The 25,111-nt window shown below is 36.5% G+C and overlaps 1 protein-coding gene across 32 annotated transcripts in view; it reads left to right on the top strand.

The window, feature by feature from the left end:
• CAMK2D (calcium/calmodulin dependent protein kinase II delta) overlaps nt 1-25,111 on the top strand; it is a 165,784-nt gene that overhangs the window by 120,335 nt on the left and 20,338 nt on the right. For 5 of the 32 annotated variants that reach the window (XM_052813784.1, XM_052813630.1, XM_052813647.1 and 2 more), the window contains 11 exons: nt 13-96; nt 1,137-1,231; nt 2,774-2,896; nt 3,941-4,024; nt 4,747-4,789; nt 8,893-8,930; nt 10,483-10,515; nt 14,796-14,855; nt 16,449-16,490; nt 19,050-19,098; nt 23,985-24,068. In XM_052813784.1, the coding sequence (XP_052669744.1) occupies nt 13-96; nt 1,137-1,231; nt 2,774-2,896; nt 3,941-4,024; nt 4,747-4,789; nt 8,893-8,930; nt 10,483-10,515; nt 14,796-14,855; nt 16,449-16,490; nt 19,050-19,098; nt 23,985-24,068 (735 nt within the window). The remainder of the gene's footprint in view (nt 1-12; nt 97-1,136; nt 1,232-2,773; nt 2,897-3,940; nt 4,025-4,746; nt 4,790-8,892; nt 8,931-10,482; nt 10,516-14,795; nt 14,856-16,448; nt 16,491-19,049; nt 19,099-23,984; nt 24,069-25,111) is intronic. The other 27 variants (XM_052813745.1, XM_052813734.1, XM_052813804.1 and 24 more) reach the window with 20 other exon arrangements.

Here is a 25,111-nt window from a genome sequence, read left to right as displayed (position 1 = left end):
GCCTTTTGACAGGCTTTGCTGGTACTCCAGGATACCTTTCTCCAGAGGTGTTACGAAAAGATCCTTATGGAAAACCTGTGGATATGTGGGCATGTGGTAAGAAATTATTCTGAAAGGCGATTCTTCAGTCCACTGTAAGGTATTTTGAGGGAGAGAGATGATGTCCAGAATACATTATATTCTGCATCGGATAATATGTATTTAGTAAAATTCAATATTAATTTTTAGAAGAGGTCATTGGGGGTTTTTTTGTTATTCTACTAGCTTCATTTTATTTTTTTTTTTTTTAAATCATTTGTGATATCATGGCATTCTTGGCCATGTCTACACAACACACTTTCACAAAGTATTAAAAAAATAGCTGCAGGCACATGATGCCTGACTAGTTAGAAAACATAACAATTGATACTGTGAGCTGGGCCTTAGTTTTGGTTCACAAGCAGCCTGAAATCTGATCTGACCAATATACTAGAACTGCAGTTTTCAACTATGAAACTAAAGTGTTTTGTGAACTGGAGTACAGGGCAATTACTTTATTACTTTATCATCCAGTTCTTGAAACAGTGTAGTTTCAGGTGCTGGCAAGAGGCAGCTACCTAGCTGAGAACAATTGGTGGTTTCCTTATTTTACTTCTACTCATGCTTATTTGGTTGTATTTATGAAAGCACTTTTCTTTAGTCATAGTGAATCATCTCTGTAAGACTAGCAGATGGACTTTTTCGTTTCCTGTTGACCATATATTTATACAGATACATTCAGTTGCCCAAATTTTATTTGCATGAGATTAGTTAAAACACAATCTTACAGGCACCAGTACAAGCCATGATAAAATCAGAGGTAAAAAAATGCATTTTCTGAGAACATCCATGATCACTGAAAATTGTTTCTCCAGCTAGATAGACATTTTCAGTGTTCCTGATCTGATGTGTCAGATACTCGTTATTGCCCGTGCTCTGCATAGAAGTTTATCTTGTGAACCCTACATTTAGTATTTTCTCCAGTATGAATAGACAGCATTTTTCAGTAGCTGGGATAATACTATAGATCGATTTGTTTTACATGGTTGTCAGGTGCAAAATGAATTTCTGGGGTTTGTTTCTTGAAATCACTTAATACTACTGTGAATTTTCTGCAGGTGTCATTCTGTATATCCTCCTGGTGGGATATCCTCCTTTCTGGGATGAAGACCAGCACAGGCTTTACCAGCAGATCAAGGCTGGTGCTTATGATGTATGTACCATACTCTGTCTATTCAATTATTTATAATTGTACCTCTAAATAGGAGTTTCTGGAGTGAAAAGTGAAACTAGAATTTTTTCTTTTTTTTATTGGTTAAGAGCCACTCAATGCAGTAAATGTTGCTTTAGTAACATGAACCTTATTGGGATGGGAACATCCTATGAGAATTTAAATCTAATTTCCCTATGGCTCCAAGCTTTCATTGTCTGGTCCTTGTATAAATCATGCAAGCTTATCTTACCCTGACAAGCCTTTTCAGACCTCTGTGAACTCCCAAGGGCCTGTGTTTTTCCTTGTGGTTTATCACTTCAACCAATCAGTTATTCTAAATTGTTCTTAAGAAGTCTTAAGCTTCCTAAATATACACCTTAATGCTGTTGTATTGCCCACTTTTGGAAATACAAGCTGCTATACAGCATTTCAAAAGGAATGGTTTCATTAACTATGTGTATTCCAACAAAAAGCATTACAACTGTTGGTAAGTAAGAACTGATGATTTGGTGACGTTATGAATTTTGCAACATCGTCCATTTATATTATATTAAACAGACAGAAGGTTGTTGGTCCTCAGATTTAAGTAATTTGTAAATGATGAAGAGGAAAAGACAGAAGCTTATAATTTTTAAGCTCTTACTTGAATCCAGTCCCAGACGGCGATGACTGAAAAGGGATTTGTTACGCTATGGCCTTTTAGTGAAAATAAACTTACGGTCTGTCAAGTCTTCTTCCTAGTGAACAAGTAATCATACAGTAACAAATAGGGTGACAGTGGGGAATTATGATTTCAGCCGAGAGGGCAAGAATAGAGGAAGTGCAGAGACTGAACTATGCATCTGCATTGCACATACTTGTGATGTACTGTGCTTAGGTAATACCAGATTCCTGTTGTCTAAGAATAAGTATTTTTAATAGTGGAAAACACGGAACCCTCAAGGTAAAGGTCTGTTCACAAAAGCAGTTTAAGACATGGCATTTTTTCATTCCATTTGCATTTCAGCAGATGCTTTGAGTGCATGTATAAATATTTTGCTGAGCAGGGAGGTGTTAAAATCATAACTAGTTAGATTTATATACCATAACTGTACAGTTAGCATTAAGATTTACATTGAAAGAAAGCAAACAAGGAGTTTGAATAATAATGCTTAATATTTTTGTCTTTACTAAAAGAGAAACTAGGACTGTATGAAGTGCTGTAAGACCATATGCCTCTCAGATGACTGAAATTTGTTATTCTGTCTGCCATTGTTATTTTACGCTATGAATTTCAATTGGCGTCATGTTACTGTAAATATAGAAATGCTGTGAATTTGAACCAAATAAATAAAAGGTCAAAATAGTAAAGGAGAAAAACGTTATTTATAAAACCGACTAATTCAAACTTTTCTAATTGTGGAAAACTGTGTTTTTCCTCTTAAAACTGGTTACTCGTGCTAGCAATTAATGTTACAGAAACAGTGTCAGTAAAAATCGTTAGGTGAAATGGTGTAAAGTTTGTACAAGATAATATACACATACATATTTTTTTTTCTTAAGTTTCCCTCACCAGAATGGGATACAGTGACTCCTGAAGCAAAAGACCTTATCAATAAAATGCTTACCATCAACCCAGCAAAACGTATCACAGCATCAGAAGCACTAAAGCATCCATGGATCTGTGTAAGTAATTTCCACCAATTTAACAGGATAATTTGTCAGACAAATCAGCTTATGGTTTACTTCAGCATGTAGTGAAGGTGTTCAGAGAGTAATTTTTGTCCTCACTCATGCAGCTATATAACTAGGGGAGTGTAAAATTGTAATTATACAGATACAGTCAATAGTGTCGTATATTGAGGTCTCAGCCTGGGGTAAGATTTTTGCAGAAATGAACTCCTTTGCTTTGACTTGGTGGTGCAGAAGTTCACTGCCAAAATCAGAGCGTTATTTTAAATTCTCAGAGAAAAAAACGTACAAGAAAGTAACTTTGAGTGAGACAATGCTTTACATCTTCATTTCCCTATAACCATTATAATAAGCATGAAATGTAAAGGCACGAAATTAAGGGACTTTTTAAAAGTCAATTTGCGGGTAGCAGAGGCTGCCTGTCTGTTACTGGATCCAGGACGACTTTCCAATTCTCAGTACATTCTACACTTTGACTTTGCAGGTAGTCTGGGCTGATACTTTGAAAGTCACAGTGAGACATCTAGCTGGTTCTCAATTCTTTATTCGTTCCAGCAGGCCACATTTGTCTTGCCTTTAAAATCGTGGTACAAATAAAGTTGAGTTACAGGGAAAATGCAGGTACCGCTGAATTTTCTCTGAAATATTTCCTGCTGCTGTACCTCACCTAATGTCACTAATGCTAAAGAAAAGTTTCCTTCTTGTTTTAAAACATATTTTCCAAAATCATAGTTCAGTATATTACTTCAATTATGGTTATAGTGCATAACCTAAGTTCTAAGATTTTGTGTTTTTCTTAGTCCCTGTTTCTTTCAAGAGGATTTTACACGTGGAAAAGGCCGAGTAAAATGAGACCTTGGTTTTGTTGATTTGGGAATTTCCCAAATGTGTAGCAACCTGCACAAAGAGATAGTCAGACAGGGTAGAAATTAAAGGCCCAAGTTTTGGACCATGTAGGTTGTAATATGTATGTTGTAGAGTAAATAAAATGCTGGATGTCTGTCTGAGTGCATTGAGATGATTCTTTTCTTCTCTTAGCAACGTTCTACTGTTGCCTCTATGATGCACAGGCAAGAGACTGTAGATTGCTTGAAGAAATTCAACGCAAGAAGAAAACTAAAGGTAAGAATGAAAACTGCAAGGATGAATAGCTAATTTTGGAAGGAATGTTGGCTTGTGTTCCATGTGTAAAACAAATGGTACCTAAGCAAGCTTTTTATTGAATATTGTGCTTAAATGAACTGTTTGATAGATGATCGGCTTTTGGCACGAGGATTTTAAACTTTTCATGAAAGTGAATAGAACATAGCGTAATTTTGTTGGATTCAAGATAATAACAATCATCTTCATTTATACACGTGAAAAATACTTCACTGAAGGAAAAACCTTAAGGTTATTCTTGTAGATTATCCTTTGTTTTCTCCTGACCAGACAGGATAACTTTGCAGATGTGAACTTTTTTAATTAGCACATTACAAGTAAACTCCTCTTCCTACCTAAAAAAGAATCTAAGCACATTAGTAAAGTCTATTTCATATTCAGCTATGTATTTTGTTGATAATTACCGTGCCTGTGAGTACTCATGGTTTGTGCATTACGTACTCACGATTGGTAAATATTTGAGATTATCAGGATTGCCGATAGGTGTGTGATTAAGATTAAATTACAGTTTATGCACTCATGGCATTACGTATGATAGGTAATGCACAGACAATCCATTCTTTCAGGGTTAATTTAGTACTTGATGTAATTTACGGGTGTGTTTTCCTTTTTGTTGTGTCGTGTTCACATTCAGAATTTTATACAAGTGTGATGCTAATTTGAGAAAATGTATGTGTACACAGGGGGCCATTTTGACAACTATGCTGGCTACCAGAAATTTCTCAGGTATGTTCATTGAGCTCCAGATTAATATGGTCTTTATGTTTTGATGTCTGAGATAGGACTAAGATCTAACGGGGATTCATTAGTACAGACAGATCTTTGTTATTCAGGAGGATCTAAGTGTGATATATCTTAAGTTGTTTCCCTTGCAGAAGCGAACAAGAGAATTTAAACTATCTGGGCCAGATAGAATCTCTTGTAGATGACAGTATAATTTTTCAGTAGAATGTGAGTTCCTTCTCTTTACTTTTTTAGTGTTTATCTGTCAAAAGACAGTGTTTTCCTTTCTGTTTTGGTAGAAGAAAGTTGAAAATTATGCATATAGCTCCACATGCATAAGTATCACCAAACAGCACTTAAAAACTTAGTTATTTTTATATACTTGAAATGTCATTCCAGGATTCTGTTGCATCCTGTATGAAAAAGAAACAAACAAAACCCCTAAACCACGTTCATTCCTTATTGCTTTGCTAAGGAGTAAGAAACGTAGTAAAATGAGTCCTTCTTTTCCTTCTCTTCTAATGCCTAGCTTGATATAACAAGAGATGTTTCCTCTTTATGAAATAATTCTGTAGTGGTATCCCTGGAGATTTAGATCTTTTTAATTTTAAAGATCTAAAATTTGAATTTTAGAAATTTTAAAAGCAAAAGCTAAAATAAGTTTGCTGTTAGTAGAGCTAGAATTGTCCTCAATGGTAGTTTTGCCAAAATTTTGATGCTATGCTGAATTTTTCATTTTGCCATTTGAGATTTCAAGTGAATAGTGAAAAAGTATGCCAAATTTAAAAAACAGTAATTTTACGTATCCTCCTACTCTGTGATGTAGCTGTTGGAGTGTAACATAAATTAATTTATGGACAAAAACATGATAGTGCTTTGGGCGTGTTTTGAATCATAATAAGCACTGAATCATCCAAAATAAATAACATAATCATGAATGCAAGAACAACTTGTTCAATTTGCATAGTACTTGAAATACAGTTTCTTTCTTAGTTAAGTTCCTATATTTAATACACACCTGTAACACAGAAGACCACATTTACGTAGATTACATTCAGTTAATGCTTAATGAATTGCCAGTATCTGCCAATTCATATTAAAGGTGGGAATGCTGTAGGCTGCATATCTTGTAAAAATGAATTCTTATTAACTATGAAACAAACACATCATTTCTCATCACTTTTCATAACTGTCACTGTCCATATATGTAAGGGTCAAGTTCAACTTTTATGAACCAAAAAAAGCTGAAGTAATTTTAAAATAGTATTTTGTCCTGAAAAGCAAACAGGGTTTTTGGCTTTGTTTTAGATTTTTTTTTCACCTATCATCTCTGTTTTACACCATAATGACCCGTATTTTTCCTTGTTGACATTTTACTTTTTTCAAGTTGTTTATTCATTGTATTTCATTGCAAAGCATGCTTTTGAAGGTCATTTGTCCATAACGATGTGGTTATAAAAGTGTTTTTATTTTCCTTTTTCTTTCTTCCTTTTATGTGGAATGTATATTTCTTGTGAGGTAAGACCCTCAGCACGTGAAAGGAACATCTTTTTCCTCTTCTAAATCAAAATTGCTGGTTGTTCTAAATCACTTTAATTTCTACATGTTGTCACAACACCATTTCTTTTCAGTCTGCTTTCTGGCCTATGAGCGCTGCCTTAGGTTTTATTTATAGCTATTGCTTGTAGTTGCAAGAAATCTTTCATTGTGGGCTTAATTTAGAATATGCTAATTGCTTTGCTACTGCAAATTCTTTAAATATTTGATTTGTATGCAGTATCTGTGCTTAAAGAAAGATGCATCAAATTATTATTAAAAATACATTCCAAGCCAAAACCAACAAAGGCAGTTGAGTATGGAATACGTCCTATAACATAAAATAGTGCATAATAATCCATACTAGGCACATTCTGAAGGACACGCTGGCAATGCCATAAGCACAATACTTGTAGTTATTGCTTTTGGTGCCCTCATTTTACTGGCTTTCATTTAATTGTTTACATATAACATGTAACGTCTGTTAAGCATTAAAAGAACTCGGAAGTTTTATGCACAAATTTAGCAAAAGGACCTAGTTTGCTATGAACAGCAGCCCATAAGAATTAATTTGTGTTTTCCCATGTTTTTGTAAGGGCTAATGGTATAAAACAGGCTTCGAAAGCAACGGACTCCTGGGTTTTTTGGCCTTTGATTTTAGAAAGGGCTCCTCCCCTTTGCTTTCCCTGAATGAATTTCTGAAGTTAATGGAGTGCCCACAATATTTGTGGTAGTGTAAAATCTAAAGCCGTGTTGCATCAGGTCCTGTAAGTACACATTGCAACAGGGCGTATCCTATCTCAAAAATATATGTAAACCAGTTTATTTTCAATATTACTTTACATGTTTCTGCAATGGTCCTGTTGCATAATACAGGCAATTTTTTTTTTGTTCATTTTAGTTGTAAATAATGGGCCTTGTGACAGTTTTAATGGTAATGTTGGCTGATGTCCATAATTAATAAACTGCATTTGGAGGGCTGATATATTAGTGAAATTATAAACATTAACCTGGCTTCACTTTCCAGTTTTTTTAATGTAAACAACACAATAATGGACACTAGTTATTTCTGTACAGTTTCCGAGGTGATCTCACGTTTTCTGTACTCTGAACCAGAGCTAAATGAGCACTTAATGCGGATGTAGCCGGAGGATAATCCACAAATTCAGAAATTAACTTCAAGTTCAAACCACGTACTCAATAACTCAAATATCCTCAGCTAGTTTGAGCAACCTTAGGCTTGCAAGGTCTAATTGTTTGGGGTTTTTTGTTGTTATTGTTGTTTTGTTTTAAAGAGAAGGATGCTGGTAATGATGGGAGCTCCATGTGAGGACTGTCTCCCTTTGCTTATGCCAGATTGTTAGCTGCAGCATTTCCCTTGCAAAAAGGCTTCCTACTTCTAAGCAAAACAACGTATATAGAACAGCACTTTCTTACAACCTAAGCTGTGATACGCTTTCTGATAGGAAGATTGGGTCATAAACAACAATAAAACCAAAAAAAATTGCCAGGCTTGTTTTGTAATTTATTATTCTTCAAGTCTTTGGCAGTGAGTCATGAAGCATTTATGCTTTAGTGAATTGTTTATTTGAATTTGGTAGGTCAGCCACCATGTACTTCTGCTGTAAATGTTTTCAGGTGTGCTTGCTTGCATATTAGCCCTCCAGATTTTGTAATTTGGAATGATTCAGCCCCGTTCTTGGTGTCAGTTGTAAGTGGTGGAATTTAAAGCCTAACACACGGATAACATTACAGCAAGTGAAGTTTTGTCCAACAGTCCCCAGTGCTTTGAAGAAATTTGATCAGTGTGCAACATGGTTCGGAAAATAACAGGTTTTCTTCATTAGAAGTTGAAGCAAAGCCTACCATTTGTTGTTACTAACTCATAGGAAGCACTGCTCCAAAACACCACTTCACTAGCAGATTGTTCTTCCTTCTTTGCAACTTTCCTGACCTTTCACGCAAGGTGTCTGGTGCTGTCACGGTGGGAAATCCCCAAAGAACCATCGCTCAGAGGTGCTTTTTTAAAACCCAGTTTACTTTTCATTAGGTGGAATAGATAGTATTGTACCTCACTAGGCTCTTTAGGTACCTTATTGATCTGATATTGGTTACTTTTATGTCACTGTCATATTAATATCATCATTAAGGTACCAGTGGGCTCTACAAACACCTGATCAAAGTCTGTGCCATCAGAACCATAATTTTTCATAGTCGTATCAAACTATCCCCATCAACAATTGTAAACATACTGCAGTTGAAAAAATGAACGTATCCAAAGCTGCTGCTTCTACACTCACCCTGCTTCCATTTCCTCTATGCCACCCAAGGAGGTCTCTCCTTGTATAAGTAAGTTAACCTACAGCTTTAATCAATGGAAAAAGAGATGAATTATAATCTGAAGTGTTTGTAGTTGCTTAAATATTTCGTTTCCTATACTCAGAGCAACAAAAGGGGGAAATAAAAGCTGAAAATGTATCTGCAGCTGGGAAGCAATGGGGGTTTGCTGCGCAGCTGGTTGACCTCACTGTTAACCACCTGACACTGAAATTATTTGTCTCATTTTACAGCAGCGAAGAGTTTACTGAAGAAGCCGGATGGAGTTAAGGTAGGTTAAACACATGCTTTAAAATATATTTTATTAGCTACCACCTATCTGTAACTTCTGCCAGTTTTTAGAATTGATCCTTGTTATTTCTTTCCTTTATAGAATTTGTTAACAAGTGCTGCTTACTGTGTATTTGAAGTGATTAAAGTTAGTAGGCGAAGCTTAAAAAAAATGAAATAAATATTGAAAAACAATCATTTTAATAAGTGGAAGATTGAAAACTACTGGAGAAAATGCTTTTCTTGCTATTTTACTGAAGGATGATTGTGTAATTAATGACTCAATGTTATTAATTAGCTTATAAATATGAATAATGATTTAGCGGTGGGCATGTTAGCTTTTTAGGTATCACTGTTATCCGCAGCTCTATTGCCTCCATGTTTACTCTTGACTTTTCATTAGATTTCATGGAAGACTAAAAGTTTACTGGTAGTGTTGGCTCCACATGAAGTGTATTCTGCCAGATGTACTTGCTATATTTGGCAGAACTTGAGGGGTTTACTATCTCAACAAATCAGCTCATCCTGACTAATAAACCTTGCTAAGAAGGGAACATTTTGGCAGCTTTCATACATGATTTAGAGCTCCTATTCTCACGTCACCAGATCCTGCAGGAGGAGAGATGCTTCACAAATGAACGTTCTGGATAAATACTTTGAAAAACAGCCAGAAAAAAAAAAAAGCACTCAGCAATGAAAAATATTTTATTTCTTTTCTCAGAGGACTCCTGAAGACTAAAATAAGTGCCTCAAGCTTTCATTATATGATTCAAAAGATATTCTTCTGTGCTCTGTGTGTTTACTCAGAAGTGTGTCTTTGACATGAATTTTAGTTTTCTATTTAATCTTAACTTTTTACTTTAACAAAACATTGTATACTTAAATACCAGATTCATAGTATGTTTGTTCCTGTTCTCCCACATATGCACACTTTTCCTATGAAAAAAATCATGAGACTGACTTAAAATGAAGTGAGTACGCTACGATTTCAATGCTTCGTACTGCCAAGTGGTAGATAGCCTAGTTATATGGAGAAGCACACATTCAGTACTGTTCTATCATTCCTGTGGAAAACCCTTAACATATTTCATTGTGGAATATATAAATTTTACGTACTCCATCTGACCAGCTTCTCCTTTTTAAATATCATTCCTCCTACAGGTCTACGATGGTATTTGTTATATCTCAGTTTTGATTATAATATCGGAAACAATTGTTGCCAAAATTTTGCCTAAATTACACTTGTTGGGATTTGATACTTTGGTTTTCAGCACATTAGATGTGTCTGCTGTTTGTCTGCATGGTCATGTGGAGCAAAGGGAGTAAATTTACATCTGGGGAAGTCTGGTTTTGTCATTTCCGTTACTGAGATACTATATACTCCATAGCATTTTTCCACCCCTTCCTACAGCTTAAGCTGTCTTTTTCTTAAAAAAATAAACAAACAAACAAAAAAAACCAAAACAGAAATATACTGTACTCCATGCATTGATACTTCAAATCCAACCAGTCACATTTTCTTCTTTTCCTTTCTCTCTGACTGGTCAATTCAGAAAAGGAAGTCCAGTTCGAGTGTTCAGATGATGGTGAGGATCTTTATCGACAGATTTTTTTTTTTTTTTTTTCCTCCTGTGAAACGTTCACACTTAGAAATCAAACAGTTGCATTTAGTTTTGTTAACATACTGTGAGAAGCTGCAAGACTTTAAAGTACAACCTTGTGAATTTTAAGCCTGCAGTTGCTATATGCCATCCACAGTGAATTGTTCTGCAGTTCTTTCAAGCAAGGGTTTTTTGGGGTTTTTTTTTTAACCTGGGGACATATGAAAACAAAAAAGTAGATGTAACATTGGCCAATGCAGCTGTCCTTAGTAAATAAAAATAGTAACAAAATAGTAATCTTATAACAGCCTTCTATTAATTTTTAAAACCTCCTTATTTTAAAAACTAATAGTATTAATATCATAAAATGTAACACAAACCACATTGCACAGTGAAATAGTATCGCTTTAATTGAGCCACTGTAGACCAAGATGCCATGCTAAATGCTCAGGAGTAAAAAAAGCAATTTTCACAGCCTTTCCATACTACAGTTTCCCAGCTAACTTCCTTCACAGCTCAGGGCTTTGTCACAAGATGTCCCAACTGACAGTCAGTCTCAATAGCTTTTCTTCCTCCTCAACCTACTCTACAGTCTTGCGTTCATTTGGCCTCTGTGATCCCACACAGCAACTTACTCTATTCCTGTTTATTATGGTTTTGAATCTGACTTTTGAGATGTTCATGATGACCAGCTGTGATGTCCCAGCCAGCTTCTGTTGCGGCTGCTGGTAAGAGAGAAGGCAAATAGCCCTCAGCCACAGCTTTCACTGGGAAGTACAATCCTCCTTGAAAAGCAAAAACTGCTGGTCAGGTCTGAGCAGACATGTAGTTGTACAGGTAAATAGTCTGTTCTTTGGGTGAGCATAGATTTCAGTGACAGAGGATCAGTGGTTGCAGTCCAAATGAGGGTCACCGGAAAGGTACTGTCGGGATATTTCTAGTGTCCCCAGTATGACGGGTGCTTTAACTTTTTGTTACAGAAGTACCACGTGAAAGGTTAAGTCCCAAGATGCAGGTTTTGTTTCCTAAAATATTTTTATAATATATTGAAGAAAGACCAATAATGATTCTACAGTCATGCCCAGCTGTTCGGAGCGTTTGTGTGTGTCTGTCTTGCACTGCTGTCAGACCTAAGAGAGTGGCTTTTGACAAGAGATGTATTAGTATAAAAGTTTTCCTTCTTTGCAACAAATAGAAGGTCACCACTTAAGCACAATTCAACTTTAGAATAACTGATTAATATGAAAATATTTTACTCCTTTTGGAATCATTTCCCTTTGCTGTTAAAAATATATGCAAAATACACCACGTGTGTTCATACATTAATAAAAGCACATGTACGTGTTCCACAAGAGAGAGAAATTGTACAGGCTTATTGCTGTTTTCTCTCTTAAGTTTCAGAGGGTTTTACCAAGTTCTGTTTACACAGAAGAAATAACTGTGTTTTGAATTACATTATCTCTTTCTGCTTTTACTAATGAATGTTGTATTCTCGATGTCTTACTGAGAAGTTTTGAATATATTTCCTGCAGTTTTCAGCAGTAGCTGTAATGGATATTGTTTATTTTTATAGGACTTTCACCAAGGGAGTATGGACCCAAGCCTGCTCTCCTTACTCAGGCAAAATTGGAATTGAAATTTGATTAACCTGTTTTCATTATGTATTGAACAACAAGCATTCGTTTGGCATATCACTTTATTTTTTGCATTAAGCTACTACTGAATAGGACTGTATGAAATCTGGTGAAATCTTAATTTCTTTCCTCCTGTTTTTTCTTTATGTCTATCTGCCTTTTGTTAGGGCCTTTTTATTTGTAGTCTCTTGATGACTACAGTCATAAAAATGTGAACTTGCAGTTCTACAACTTGATAATGTGGTTTTTCTCTTGTTTTGGAAGATGTGGTATGCCGTCAAGCAGCGTTGTATGTGTTCACACTATTTCACAATTCTCCTGTAGAACTTTCATTTACTAAAGTGGTTGGGGTTTTTTAAAAATTTTTTTCCTGAGTAAGGAGTTCAGGTTTTGCCCGTCTCACAGTCCCATAAATATCGAATGAAGTTAGTTGATACATAAAATATGTGCTAATACTTATGTCTCCCCATGAATGACTGTATGCACAAAGGTATTTATTCTCTCACTGCCTCGAGTTCAGACACCCCTGCAACTTATGGCTGTAATTGTGAATAGATAAATGAAATTTATTTGACAATAACTAGGCCAGGTTGGGGCATAAACTAAACACTTGGAACTCGATAATGACCCGTATTTTCTCTTAATGACAATTTCTGTAGAAAGACCATTGTTAAAAAAAAGTTTTTCATGCTCCTGCTGTAAAGCACTGTGAACTTTGATTTTAAATCAAAGAAAATTATATTTATTCTATATGGGAGAATGGTTCCTATCACAAATATTACTAAATAACACTTAGTGTCAAAATAGTGTTCCCTGACATTAACTAAAGAGACTGCTTTATGTTCTTCAAAGCCAGTTAAATGCTGGTTAAGATAAGGAAATTTGCAGTCTGTAATTAATTAATGCAAATCCTATTGACATTTCCATAATCTAGACATATCCTAAGTAAGATTCAGTTCAGCTGCAGGGTTAATTCCTGCAATCAACAAGTCAGCCGCCACAGCTGTACCAAACTAAAATAAGCATCAAAAACTGCTGAGGACCTGAAGTTCAGTGATTTTTCCCCAGTGGTGCTAACTTCTGAAGGCTCAAATTTAGCAAAGCCCTTGGCACAGACAAAACTTAAATGTTAGCCTGCATGCTGAGAAGCTGAATACTTCATCTGAGACTACAGAGGCGTCGGGAAGTTTAAATCAGAAGTCAGATGTTTCATACAGAGCTCAGTTTGGTCCACTATTCTTGGACTTCCTCTTTCTTTATGCCTTTTCATATATGTTACTTAGCATATCGCCATTTTCTAATTGGTTTAGAAAGGTTTTCTCTTAGAAGAAAAAATACCACATTTTGACCCCAAAATAGCTAGAGTTTGTTTCTTTAAATGAAGAAGTTGATTACATTTTTACAAAAATCCATTAATGAAATGATTTTGGACTTTTTTCCTTCATTTTGCACATTTATTATTAAGTACTGTGACTAGAAGCTTCAATAGAACATTTTTTTTTTTTTTTTTTAATCAAAGTCTTTCCAGGCAATATATATCTGTACACCCAGTTCTGCATGCCGCTTTGGACTGCTCTTGTAAAATTAGACGTGACCAAAATGTACTTCATATTTTTTTCTTAATTAATGTTAAAAAAAATTACATATTTCAAACTAGTTTTACTATACTTTAATCTTGCTTCTTAGTGCATGTAAAAAGTGGCTCGGTACATTATTTTCAGTATTTCTGTTCTTTTCATACCACGGTATTTATGAAAGCTGAATCTTAAAAATGGATTTAAAGAATCAGATACCTTTAAACTTATTGCTAAACAGTTTGAGTTAAAATTTTGTATAAGTAAAAGCCAAAAGTCTTGCGAAGGTGTAGTACTATGCTAAGCTCAAGAATTAACGTGATGACCTACATGTAAAGCTAAGCAGATACGTACTGATTTGTGGTGTAAGACTACAGATAACTATAGCGTGAAATGTTACATTTGCAGGTTCTAGTACCAAAATTGAAAGGCTGATACACAGTTACTGCAGGATTCTTGAGACTGCAAAAAATCACAGCTGCCAATTATTTTTGTCTAAAATAACACCAAAAAAGCTGAAGGGGCACCAGTCTCTTTCGAGCATCAGTTGTATTTATTCAGATCTGGAATCAGTTATATTTATTCAAATCTGTTCCCAGAAGCCAGTAGAACAAATCTATAGATTTCTGGAGAGCTATGAATAATCACATATTAATAATACTGTCTCATGTCAAGAAATCACAATGGCTATTTAGGTCTTTCCTCAAACCCATATTAATTCTTTATTTTTCTTATATGTGATTAGCTGCTACATAAAGGCGCTCTGTTCTTTTTAAGTGTCACAGCTGAAGTCATCTATACCTTGCATAGACCTTCATATAGTGCATCTGAAAACCCGTAGCTAGCATGTTTGGAGGAGTTGCAGCTAGCTATCGGACCTATTGTTAGTGTTCTTTCAAGTTCATAAGTTCATCTTTCTGTGATTCTTTATTTCCATATCTATATCTATATATAGATATCTATATCTGTATATAGATGTTCTATACAGAGAGATATAGATACGGTGCCTACCGCGAGTTCTAAGGCCTGTCTGTTTCTATTTTCTGCATACCTACAGATAAACAACAAAACGAACGTGGTAACCAGCCCCAAGGAAAATATTCCTACCCCGGCGCTGGTATACCTGGAATCTTCCTTCTCATGCTATCTTGAAGTTTTTGACTGTCTTCTGTTTGTTCTTCTTTTTTGCTTTTTCATGCATTTACTCTGTTTGCTTTCTAAAAACAGGTTTTGGAAAAACTTTTTGTTTGAATTATGCTTTCTTTTTTTTGTGAGGAAGTCCATTAGAGCGTGTTTATTAATAGAAAAAGTTACATGGAAGCTGGATGCGGTAGAGTCATAGCCTTTGTAACTGTAGTTGAATTTTTTGCATGCTGTGCCAGAAAGTGAATAGAATGCGCTTTATGTTGCTCTTAGCTCTTTGCCTGATGACTGTTTCCATCTTTTTAATGCTAACCTTTTGCACAAAAAAAAAAAACAAAACAAAAAAAAAGGCAGCTCTATTATTTTCTCTGCTCTGTCTTAGTATAAGTATTGATATCAAGGAGAGCTAACAGGATTATTGCTAGGCTACCATAAAATAGACCTTATTCAGATTTTCATTCCATATTTCCTAAAACTCAGCAGGACTTTGCAAGTCTTCTTGGGGATCAAGAGGCATCTAGTGCTAAGCATTTTTGCTTGTTTCTCTTACATTTAAATCTGCAGGAGACATTACTCATTAATCAGGTCTGTTAGGAACGTATTACTAATTGGCGTGCTGTTCATGAATGTTTCTATTGCAGTCTTGCTTTTATTAGTAGCTCCTATTCCTTAGGCATACATGTATCAGACGGCTGACAAACATAAATGCCAGTGCATAAGTACCTAATTTTGTGAAGTATTGTTTCCCCTATGCCTGCATATATAGCTTTGAAAATGCAGATAAATCACACACATTGGGAGAGATTTTTCCTCTTGAGTTTTTTTGTGCACCTGGCACTGAAGCATACATTGCTATGTAATTTCTAAGGACCGGTTGACGGGTTTCAGGCATGAGTATATGGCAGTCTGTTCCCAGACATAGCCATGCACAATAGTCCTTGCTGAAAGTATGCTGGCTAACTGCCATTTCAGTCTTTTTTTTTTAAGGGAAAAGGATTTGGGGAAATTACGCTTTAAAATGACACAAAGATCTCTTTCGCTTGCTTTTATGCTGCTCTGCCAGGGCAGCAATTGGTAGTAACCTACGTCTTCCAAAACGTGGTAGCATTTAGAGCTAGTTATCTCGTCCTTAATCCTTACCGATTCATCTGTATTTTGATTTGATCACTTAGTCCTAATACAAGCAAACGTGCTTAAAGAGAAGAGGTGTTTTCTGGCCGCCTTGTCTGGCCTGGCTTGGACAGGAAAACATGCAACACATTTAGTATGCCCTTGTGCAAAAGAGAGCCTCTGTAGGTCTCCAGAGCTTCAAAGCCCTGTATACATTGGTCATGAATAAGGTCTCTGCATGCTGCTGCATTAAGTGAGATGGTCTTTTTTGCTGGCTTGCTGTTAAGGAAATCTGTATTTGAGACATCCAGTTTCACCCTCTGGCAACAGTTAACATTTGTTTTAGCTCTTGTCAGTGTTCAGCATTTGTGAGCTGGCTCTTCTTGCACTCCCTCACACTAATGAGAACGTATTTACCAATGGGAACTCTTTTTCTCTTTATTTTGTTCTCGCTCAGGAGCCCCAAACTACAGTAATCCACAACCCTGATGGAAATAAGGTATTCAGAAAGAATCAACTCCATCTTGCTTTTCCACACCACACATTTCATCCACTCTTCCACAGCAAAATAGGGCCATTCCAGGAATTTATCAAGGAAAATCTCATTCCTACATTTGTTCCACCTGGTGTCTCTTGAGCCTGTTTTCATGTGTGTTCATCTGCTACACATGTCCTGCTGATTGCTGAGCTTCTGAAGCAATTGGCAGAGTTCAGTACCCTGTGCAGCCAGGCTCGGGGAGTGTGGTGTGTCTGTCGTTTCAGCCAAAAATGCTGCAGTCTAAGTAAAACCAAAGAATTCTGTTCTCAGAGCATGGTGAGATTATACTGACGAGTTTTATGTGCAGTTGTCACCTTAGATAAAGACGTCATTTAAGTTTATTCCATCTGCTGTTTCTCAGCATGCTTATACACCACGTTGTGACGTGTCTTTTGCACAGGACTTTGTTTTTTTTTTTCCATAACATCACTGAGCAGTTTCAAAAAAATTTTTTAATGTTTCAAGTAACAACGAGGTCTTGATTTTTATATGTTTTCTTCATGCGCTTTTCTTTTTCTTGTGTATTGTGATGTTTGCATTTGGCAGCTGATTCCTAAAATGTGTTTTGTTTTGTTTTTTTCATGCATGGACTTGAAAAGGGCCAGGAAATATCATCATTTACATATAACACATGTTCCTAGGTTTCCTGGAAAGAATTTACTCTTCAACAAAAATTTCACTGTTTACAGTGTTGACTTAAAGAATTGACATTTCATTTATCTAGTCTTAACTACTTGTGGTTATTTCATATGAGAAGGATTGAATCTGAGTGAAAAAATAATGCATGCAGACATTTCTCAAGCATGAAAGTGCTGATGGTGTGTATTGTGCTCGTATATCCCATTCCTTTATGTACCTTGCCTCTGTCGAACATAGAGCTTTTATTTTCATGTTACTACTTTTTCAGCTCCCCGAGTTTAAACTCATAGGCAACAAACAGCCTGTGTTTGAACACTAGTCTAATCTTTATCGCTGAAGTCCACTAAAGACCAGAAAACCCAGATATAAAATATTGGCATGACTACATCTACTTGACTTCATTATATAATCTTAGCAATTAAGATACTCAATGTCCCAAAAGGTCACAGCAAACAAGCAAACCGCTTAATGTGGAGAGTTACTCCTAAATTTGTCTGAAAGACTGATCGTTGTAGTATGGCAACTGGAGTGGATGCTTCAGTATTACAGGCTACATCTGCCGTGTGAGCTTGTGCATGGTGTTTACAACTTGTATTTGTGTGGGGGTTTTGTTTACTTATAAGTACTTTATCTAATATTTTAAGTTATTAGAGCATGATACATCTGTGTAGAGTGAAACATCTGACACCAGCCAGCTCAGGAAAAGCATGGTGACTTGTTCAGTTTTGTGTGTGTGTGAATTAATTCATGTGGTTTTATTTATGGATGCACATACGTTTTGTCTTTTTAAGTTCTGAGTAATGCATTAACCATTTTGAACATTCCTTTGTCTCAGCCTTGTGAGGACAGGGTAAATAAAGGGCACTGTCAAATCTACCTTTTATGATTTAATTTTAAAATCTTTTTAAGAGTTGAATACAATACCAGTCCTATCTTCTATCTCTCAGATAAAAATACACCAGTTAATCCTTTTTACTATTGAGTTGTGAATTAAAAAAACAATAAGTATATATATGTTGATTCTACTTTTCAAGAAAGTATACAGATCAAAAAAAAATCAAGTTTAAAAACTTTCCAGCTTTCTAAAACTGTGTACCTATTCGATTTGACGGTGCCCTGTTGAATTTGCCCATAATATTTCATGTTTCTGGTAATTCGTGAGAGACTGAGATACAGTGTCCTTGCCTTTTTAACAGTGTGGTGGCTGAAGTATAAACTGTCTGATAGATGAGTCATTCCTCTACATGACTGGTTGTTCGAAGAATACTACTACAAAGATACCTTAGTTTGTCAAAGTCATTATTGTATATTTATCAATTCCCCATCTCCTTAAAAAAAATTTTTGATCACAAAAACAGTATAAAAATGACACAATCTGATCCAATATCCTTAAAATCACCGGGATACTTTGTTTTAATATACATTGCATCAGTCATATGAGCAGAAAAACAGTTGTAAATTGTAGCATGCAGAAGTCTGCATATTTAAAAGTAGGAGTGGAATGACTTATTTTGCACAGTTGATTTAATCACTAAGCTTAAAATGGCAAGCTCTCCTACTTGGCTGAGGTAATTCATATAACGTTTCAGATGGACTTTGTACAGTTGGATGTTAAAGAAAAAAGTTTCCATTACATTCCTGTGAAGTAAAAGCATTAGACAGCAGGAAATGTATTTATGTTCCCTACTGTAGAGAATGGCAATGTTTGACGTCAGTTTCAGGTGGAAACGTCTTAATCAGTGTGTGACCATTTGTTTGTGAATTACATCCCACCCTGCTTCAAGCGTTTGCATGATACCTGTAACTAACTGTAATTTTCAAAGGCACGCAAATACGGCTTGGCTTGTTTTATACATTCTGCATATATTTACTTCTCAACAGGAGTCAACAGAGAGTTCCAATACAACCATTGAAGATGAGGATGTGAAAGGTATGATTTTGAGCTTGAAATGTTTGGAGAAGCAATAACATGAGTTACATGAATGTGTTTCATTAGGTCATTAAACACAGAAACTCCTAATGAATCTTAAGAGAGAATACCATTTTTCCGTGTTTAAAAAAATATTATCCTCTTCTGCATTACTTTTGAGATGTTTCAGACTTACCTTTGATTTTTCATTTCCCAAAACACCATTTGCCATGATGTTTTGGAATGAAGAATATAAAATTACTGCTTATTAATTAAGATACTAGTTCCAGTAATAATAGTAGTAGATTAAAAATTTGTAACTCAGTGCTTTGTAACTCTTACTTAGTTTATGTACTTTAGCATGCATTTGTGTTTTGGGTTTGCTGTTTGATGTCACTGTTTTAATTTTTATTCTGTTCAGATGCCAGTGTTTTTTCATGTTTCTCTTTTGTTCTGTCCATACACTTATTTCAGTCTTCTTTTATTCTTTAAAAAAAACTAGAATCAATAATTTTTTTATAAAGTTAGTTCTGTAACTTCACAGATACTGGTTTTGTTTCCATTTTTTCCCCTTTAAATATTACACTTACTCATCCTTACTTTAATAACATCGTGTTTTAAAACAAAGGGGTTTTTAAAAAAAAACAAATTAGGTTTGTGTATCTCCGGTTCACAGAAAAGATTATTTTTCAGCCTCGAAGGACAACGTTACACGTACAGGTGAAACGCAAGCCAGAGATAAAATGTGGAGAAACCATTGTAATATGGGCTTTGCTTTATGTTGGAAGTAGTATAATGCCTAAGTCGCTGTTAAAAGCATGTATTAGCAAAGTTGTGCCCTAAAATACAAAGTAAATCTGCTAAAGAGCTTTGCTGGCCTCTGAAGAGCATGGGAACATTGTAGAATTTAAAGAGGTTCAAACATAAAGTAGTTAGAATTGTATCAAAAATATCTAGTGCTTAGTTTCTGACTGGTAGAACAGGTGCTGTGCATGTTTGATGAAAATACCAGTATTGCCAGGGTAGTGAACTGATAGCGTAAACATGAAAGCACAGTCTGCTGGTAGTGGCTGTCCAAGGAGCGTGGTGTTGAAAATGCAGATTTTATATTATGCTCCATATGAGATTCATCGGGCATTTAAGTCATGGCAGCTTAACTCAGGCTTGCACAGGAAAGCAGAGCAAGCCTGTGACAGAGCCTAGCGTCTCGTTTCTGCTGCTGCTCTTCGCACTGCTTTTGGAAAGGCTGAGGAGCTCAGCTGGTATACGGGCTAGTATCTCCAGTCTGCTGTGCTGCGGTAATTTTCTCTACTTTTGCATAGTTGGTGTTTCCCTCGGTGGAGAGAAGATTTTCTGTCTGCTAGTAGCAGCGCAGCTGTAAATTGTGACTTACAGTACTGTATGAGGTGCAGTTAGCGCCAATTAAGTCACTGATGTCAGCACTTTGTTCTCAGAGTTTCAGTGAATCATTTAACCTCTTCTTGAACAAGGTCTTGGGTGCGTTAACAGCCAGTACCCGCTCACTTCCAATAACAACCTAGTGATAGTGGTTTGAGTTAATGCAAAGTAATGGCTTGGAGAACAATTACAGGTATCTGCAGCTGATGCAGAGGAAAATACAGTGTAATTTATCTTTTTTCATAACACTTCGTGTTTCTTCCTTCAAACCATTATGTGTAGTTTAGCAACTAACCTCATGAAATGAATAATTTAATTATAGGGCCTCTGCGTGATGATTTAACCTGATGTTATAACAGTAGGATTTTGATAAAATTCTGTCTGAAGCTTAGCGCAGAGAATTGTATCTCAGGAATACGATTATCAGAAAAACAACAATGAAAATTTTTTGCCTAATTCTTTTATATGATTCTGTAGTATCACAGTTCAGAGCAGATTGGATGGGACGATGCACTTTATTCCCCAAACAGAAAAGAGGATCTTGCAGTAATCACACGTCTGAGAGACAAGATGGTAGCTGTGTCCTTCTCTTTGCTGTAGCTTAGTGACAGATGTAAAATGTTTGGCAAATGAAGTTTTCTGTTTCCTGACCTGTTGATACACAATAGCGATACAAAGGGCATAAATTGGATGAGCCAGTAAGATGAGCTGAGGCTGTACTCCAGAGAGAGCGTTGCGTTGTGTATTTTCGGGAGGCTGCAGAAGGAGGAGCTAGCTGAAAGATGTTAACTGTGCTTCCATAAGAGGAGGCAGAGTAGTGTTGTATTGCTCTTCACCTGCTTTGGTGCAAAGGTGGGATGCTTTCTCCCCACCGAGAATGACAGTTTGAACTGCTGACATTCTGGAATGATCACGATAAGCTCATACACTGATGCAGCTGTTTCAGCATCAGGTCCATGGCCTAACAACCGGCAGTACCGCTACCCTGTTCACCAGACACCAGGTGCACATTTTATTCCAGTGTATTGTGATTTCATTTTCTGTTTATTTAAAAAACAACTATAATCTCCCTGTTATTAATGCTTGCAAGCTTGCTTGTTTCTCACTTTTTAGTATTCCTCTCACACTTCCAGTCTTTCCACCAGAGGCTGCTTTTCAGATTGTTTTATTATAAATTAAAGCTAACAGCACCCCTAGGGTCTAATTTCTAGAATGATTCAGGGAATAGCAGTCCTGCCACCCTGACAGCTATTATAAGCTCAAGCTTCATGCTTTAGCAAGGCACTTAGGAAAGATACTTTCCCCCTGCACCAAACTTGACTTCTGGATGTAGATTTTCTACGACAACAGTGAGAAAGCTGTTCTCTTGTCAGGAACTGGCTGCAGCTGGAGATAAGATACTGATAGGGACGAATGCATTTTGGAGGAAGCAGAGAGAATTCTCTCAGATTACTGACTGTCTGGTTCCTTATGTGTATGCTCATGATGGTGTTTGTCATCAAATTTGAGATCTAGAAGGAATGTTTCCCACCTTAGGTGATAAAGGACCTTAAAAATCTTTTTGCTTTTCTTCGCAGTATGGGCTACAACATGGGAAGAGGCTCTCTCCTTCCTGTGAAGGAGAAGGGAAATGAGGATGCCACTCTGTAACTGAAATGTAGTATTAGAACATGTTTTATAGTATTGCAGTATGACCCACACCCCACAGAGAAAGACTCTTCTTTGCAAAGATGTGCAATCTATGCATTTTATTCCTCCGCTTGTTATTCTAACACCATGCATAGTTTGCACAAACAGGTACAAGGTTCCTTCCTTTGTACAGACTACTAGCCCACACGTATTTAAAATATTCAGCTCTGCACCAAGTGGTTTCTTACTTTTTATTGATTTGACTCTTTAAGGCTGTGTTAAAGTTGTATGAATCATGTGAGTCTGTGTGGGATATAGTATCTCCAGCACAGTTGTGTTTTGGTGTGCCCTGTGGGAGTGTATGTGCATGTGCGTGTCTGTACAAAGTATTACAAATGTTACGATTCATTAAGGAAAGGTAGCATTTAAAAAAAGTCTTAAATCAGCTATCACAAACGTGCCTTTAGGAACATATTCTTACCTCATATCTATCAAGGAATGCATACAGTATTCTCCTCTCATGTCAGGATCTCACCCTATTTTCACTTCTGAAGGCAGGTACTTTAACTTGAGGACAGTAAAATCAGACTTACTGTTAATTTGTTATTTATTGAAAATCTCAGTGTCTGTAACTGCCTCGCTTATGCATGTACATCTTTTAGGACTGGAACATACTTCTTTTACTAGAAAAAGTGCTTGACAAACAACAGTGAGCTTTAATAATTCAAGGAATAAGCCAATTCTAGAATTTGAGTCTGAAATTACTTGAAGCTGCAGTTCAGGTTCCTTGCTAACATAAATTCCTGACATTAACCATTGCTCGTGGGCTTATCTGCATGATGGTGATCACTCCTAAATATAAGGACAGGAGTGGACGGAAACAACGTACTGAAAACTGGACCGTAGGCAGTACCTTCTTCTGGGATTGCTTGTGGGATTTCTCCTTCCTGTAGTAATGAGGCTGGAACTCTTTGGCAGGATCGCTTTGGTATGAGATTGATAGGTTTTTTTCAGTAATGCTGTAGAATACCATCGTTATTTTTGCCAGGAATGCACACAGACTTATAAAGCTGAGTTGTTAAATTTATCGTGGTCAGGAAACCTAGGTTTCTCATGGTATGTTTTTGCCCCTGGAAATGAATTAATGAAAGCACTAGTAAGAATGATGATTCCCAATGGGAAAAATTGCTGAGTGTAGATTAGGTAAATTCTGGCTAATCTGTGCTACTTAATACATCTGTAGATCGCTTCAAAACATTCACCGTTCAGGAGGCATGTATTTTCGTCCATTTTGCTAATTTATTTCATTTTATACCTGTTGTTTTTACTTCATTTAACAGTAGAAAGAAACCAATTTAAACTAATCCATTTGGAACATACTTTCCTGAAGAAAAATCTTCAAATTTCTAAGAACATTTTTTTAAAAGCTCTTTCAAAACTCTGGATATCTTGGTCCTGGATAGACAGATAAATCTGCGCTGGCATCTGAACAGAGTCGTTTATGGCTACAACCTTTACAACTGTTCTTTGGCACCCACACTGCCTCCCAAAAATACATCATTAACATTGTTTGTGTGCTCAAAGATTTTATAAGTTCTTGTTGCTTGTAATTAAATTATCGTTATTTTTCTTTTGGCCTTCTCTTTTTCTTCCTTCACATCTACTTGACCCTCATACAGCTCTCACAAAGGAGGGTGACATGGAGAGGTTATGTTCCACCCACCACTCCTCCTCTTCCATTGCTTCTTCATCTCACTGGTCACCACCCTTGCCGTGCCCCAGCGGCCGCTCCTGCTGCCGGTGCCTGCTGAGGACTCTGATCACACTCTACCTCTTCATCTTTGTTTGTTCATATGTTGTGTTTCTTTCCATCAATTCAGCGGGCAAGTCCACGAAAAATGCAAACTCAGAGAGTCATTCGCTTGAGTCTGAGCTCTCCCACTCCACTCCTTCCTCTCTACTGTGTAAGTTGAGAGACTCATCTGTTCAGATGATGTCTTTTGTCTCTCCTCTTCCCTTCCCATCATCTGACAGTAGCACAAAAAAGGTAAATACTGTGATCTGTCTGATCTAGGAATGACCTTTTCTTAGGGTTTACAAAAGTATGGAGTATATTTTTTTAGATACTTATTTCTTGGCCAGGTTTTATTAATCGTAAAAATATTATCATCAGCTGTAACAGCAGTATAAATAGGTATGTATTTCATCAAGTTGTATCTTGCAGAGGTAATCTTTGCAGTAGTTTTCAACTTTGAGATAGATTTCACTCTCGCCTCTGGCTTGGATCCTGGATAGGGTCTCCAGATTAATTACCTGTTACGTTTATGTATGTTATAAAGTATAAAGTATAAAGTTACATAAAGTATGTTATACTTTCTTTAGCATCACCATTGATAAACCAACCTTAAAGCTGCTGTGACAGCTGTTAGCCTGCAGCATTGATTCATGACAACTGAAAAGTTTCATGCTTTGCTTAGGAGGAGATCTGTGGTGATTAGTGACCAATTAACTGTAAAGGAAATCTTTAGGGTGAGGAGGCTGTCTTTGAGCAGTTTAAAGATGAGAGGAAAAAGGCATTGTGTTAGTAGCTTGTATGCTGTCAGAATATAAATGGCCTGCGCATATGTATTTCTTGTTTATAAATTAACTCCAAAATTCTTTAGAGTGGAGGGATCTTGTGGGTTGAATTGGGGAATGATTTCTAGGAATGTAGGTTCTGCTTGCTGGATTCTGATCCTGCGTCCTGTGTGTGTCAGGGTAGTTGCACTGGTACTAAGAACAGGTAGCTGCACTGGTAAAGGTGAGATCCAGATGGGCCCTTGGAAACACGCGCTCTGTGCAGTTGGCCTGAACCTTATTTTAAATTTGAGTGGAATTTTTGCTAGGTGCAACTAATGCAGGTGAGAGGGGAATCGGTCCCCAGGATGATGGGCTGTCTCCTGTCACGACTGTTGACAGGTAATGTTGAAAGAGTAGCTTCATTCTGAGGGAGGAGCAGGTTAGTATA

The sequence above is a fragment of the Harpia harpyja genome, chromosome 2, assembly GCF_026419915.1.
Source record: "Harpia harpyja isolate bHarHar1 chromosome 2, bHarHar1 primary haplotype, whole genome shotgun sequence".
Classification (NCBI taxonomy): Eukaryota; Metazoa; Chordata; class Aves; order Accipitriformes; family Accipitridae; genus Harpia; species Harpia harpyja.
This window is presented reverse-complemented; position numbering and strand designations above follow the sequence as displayed.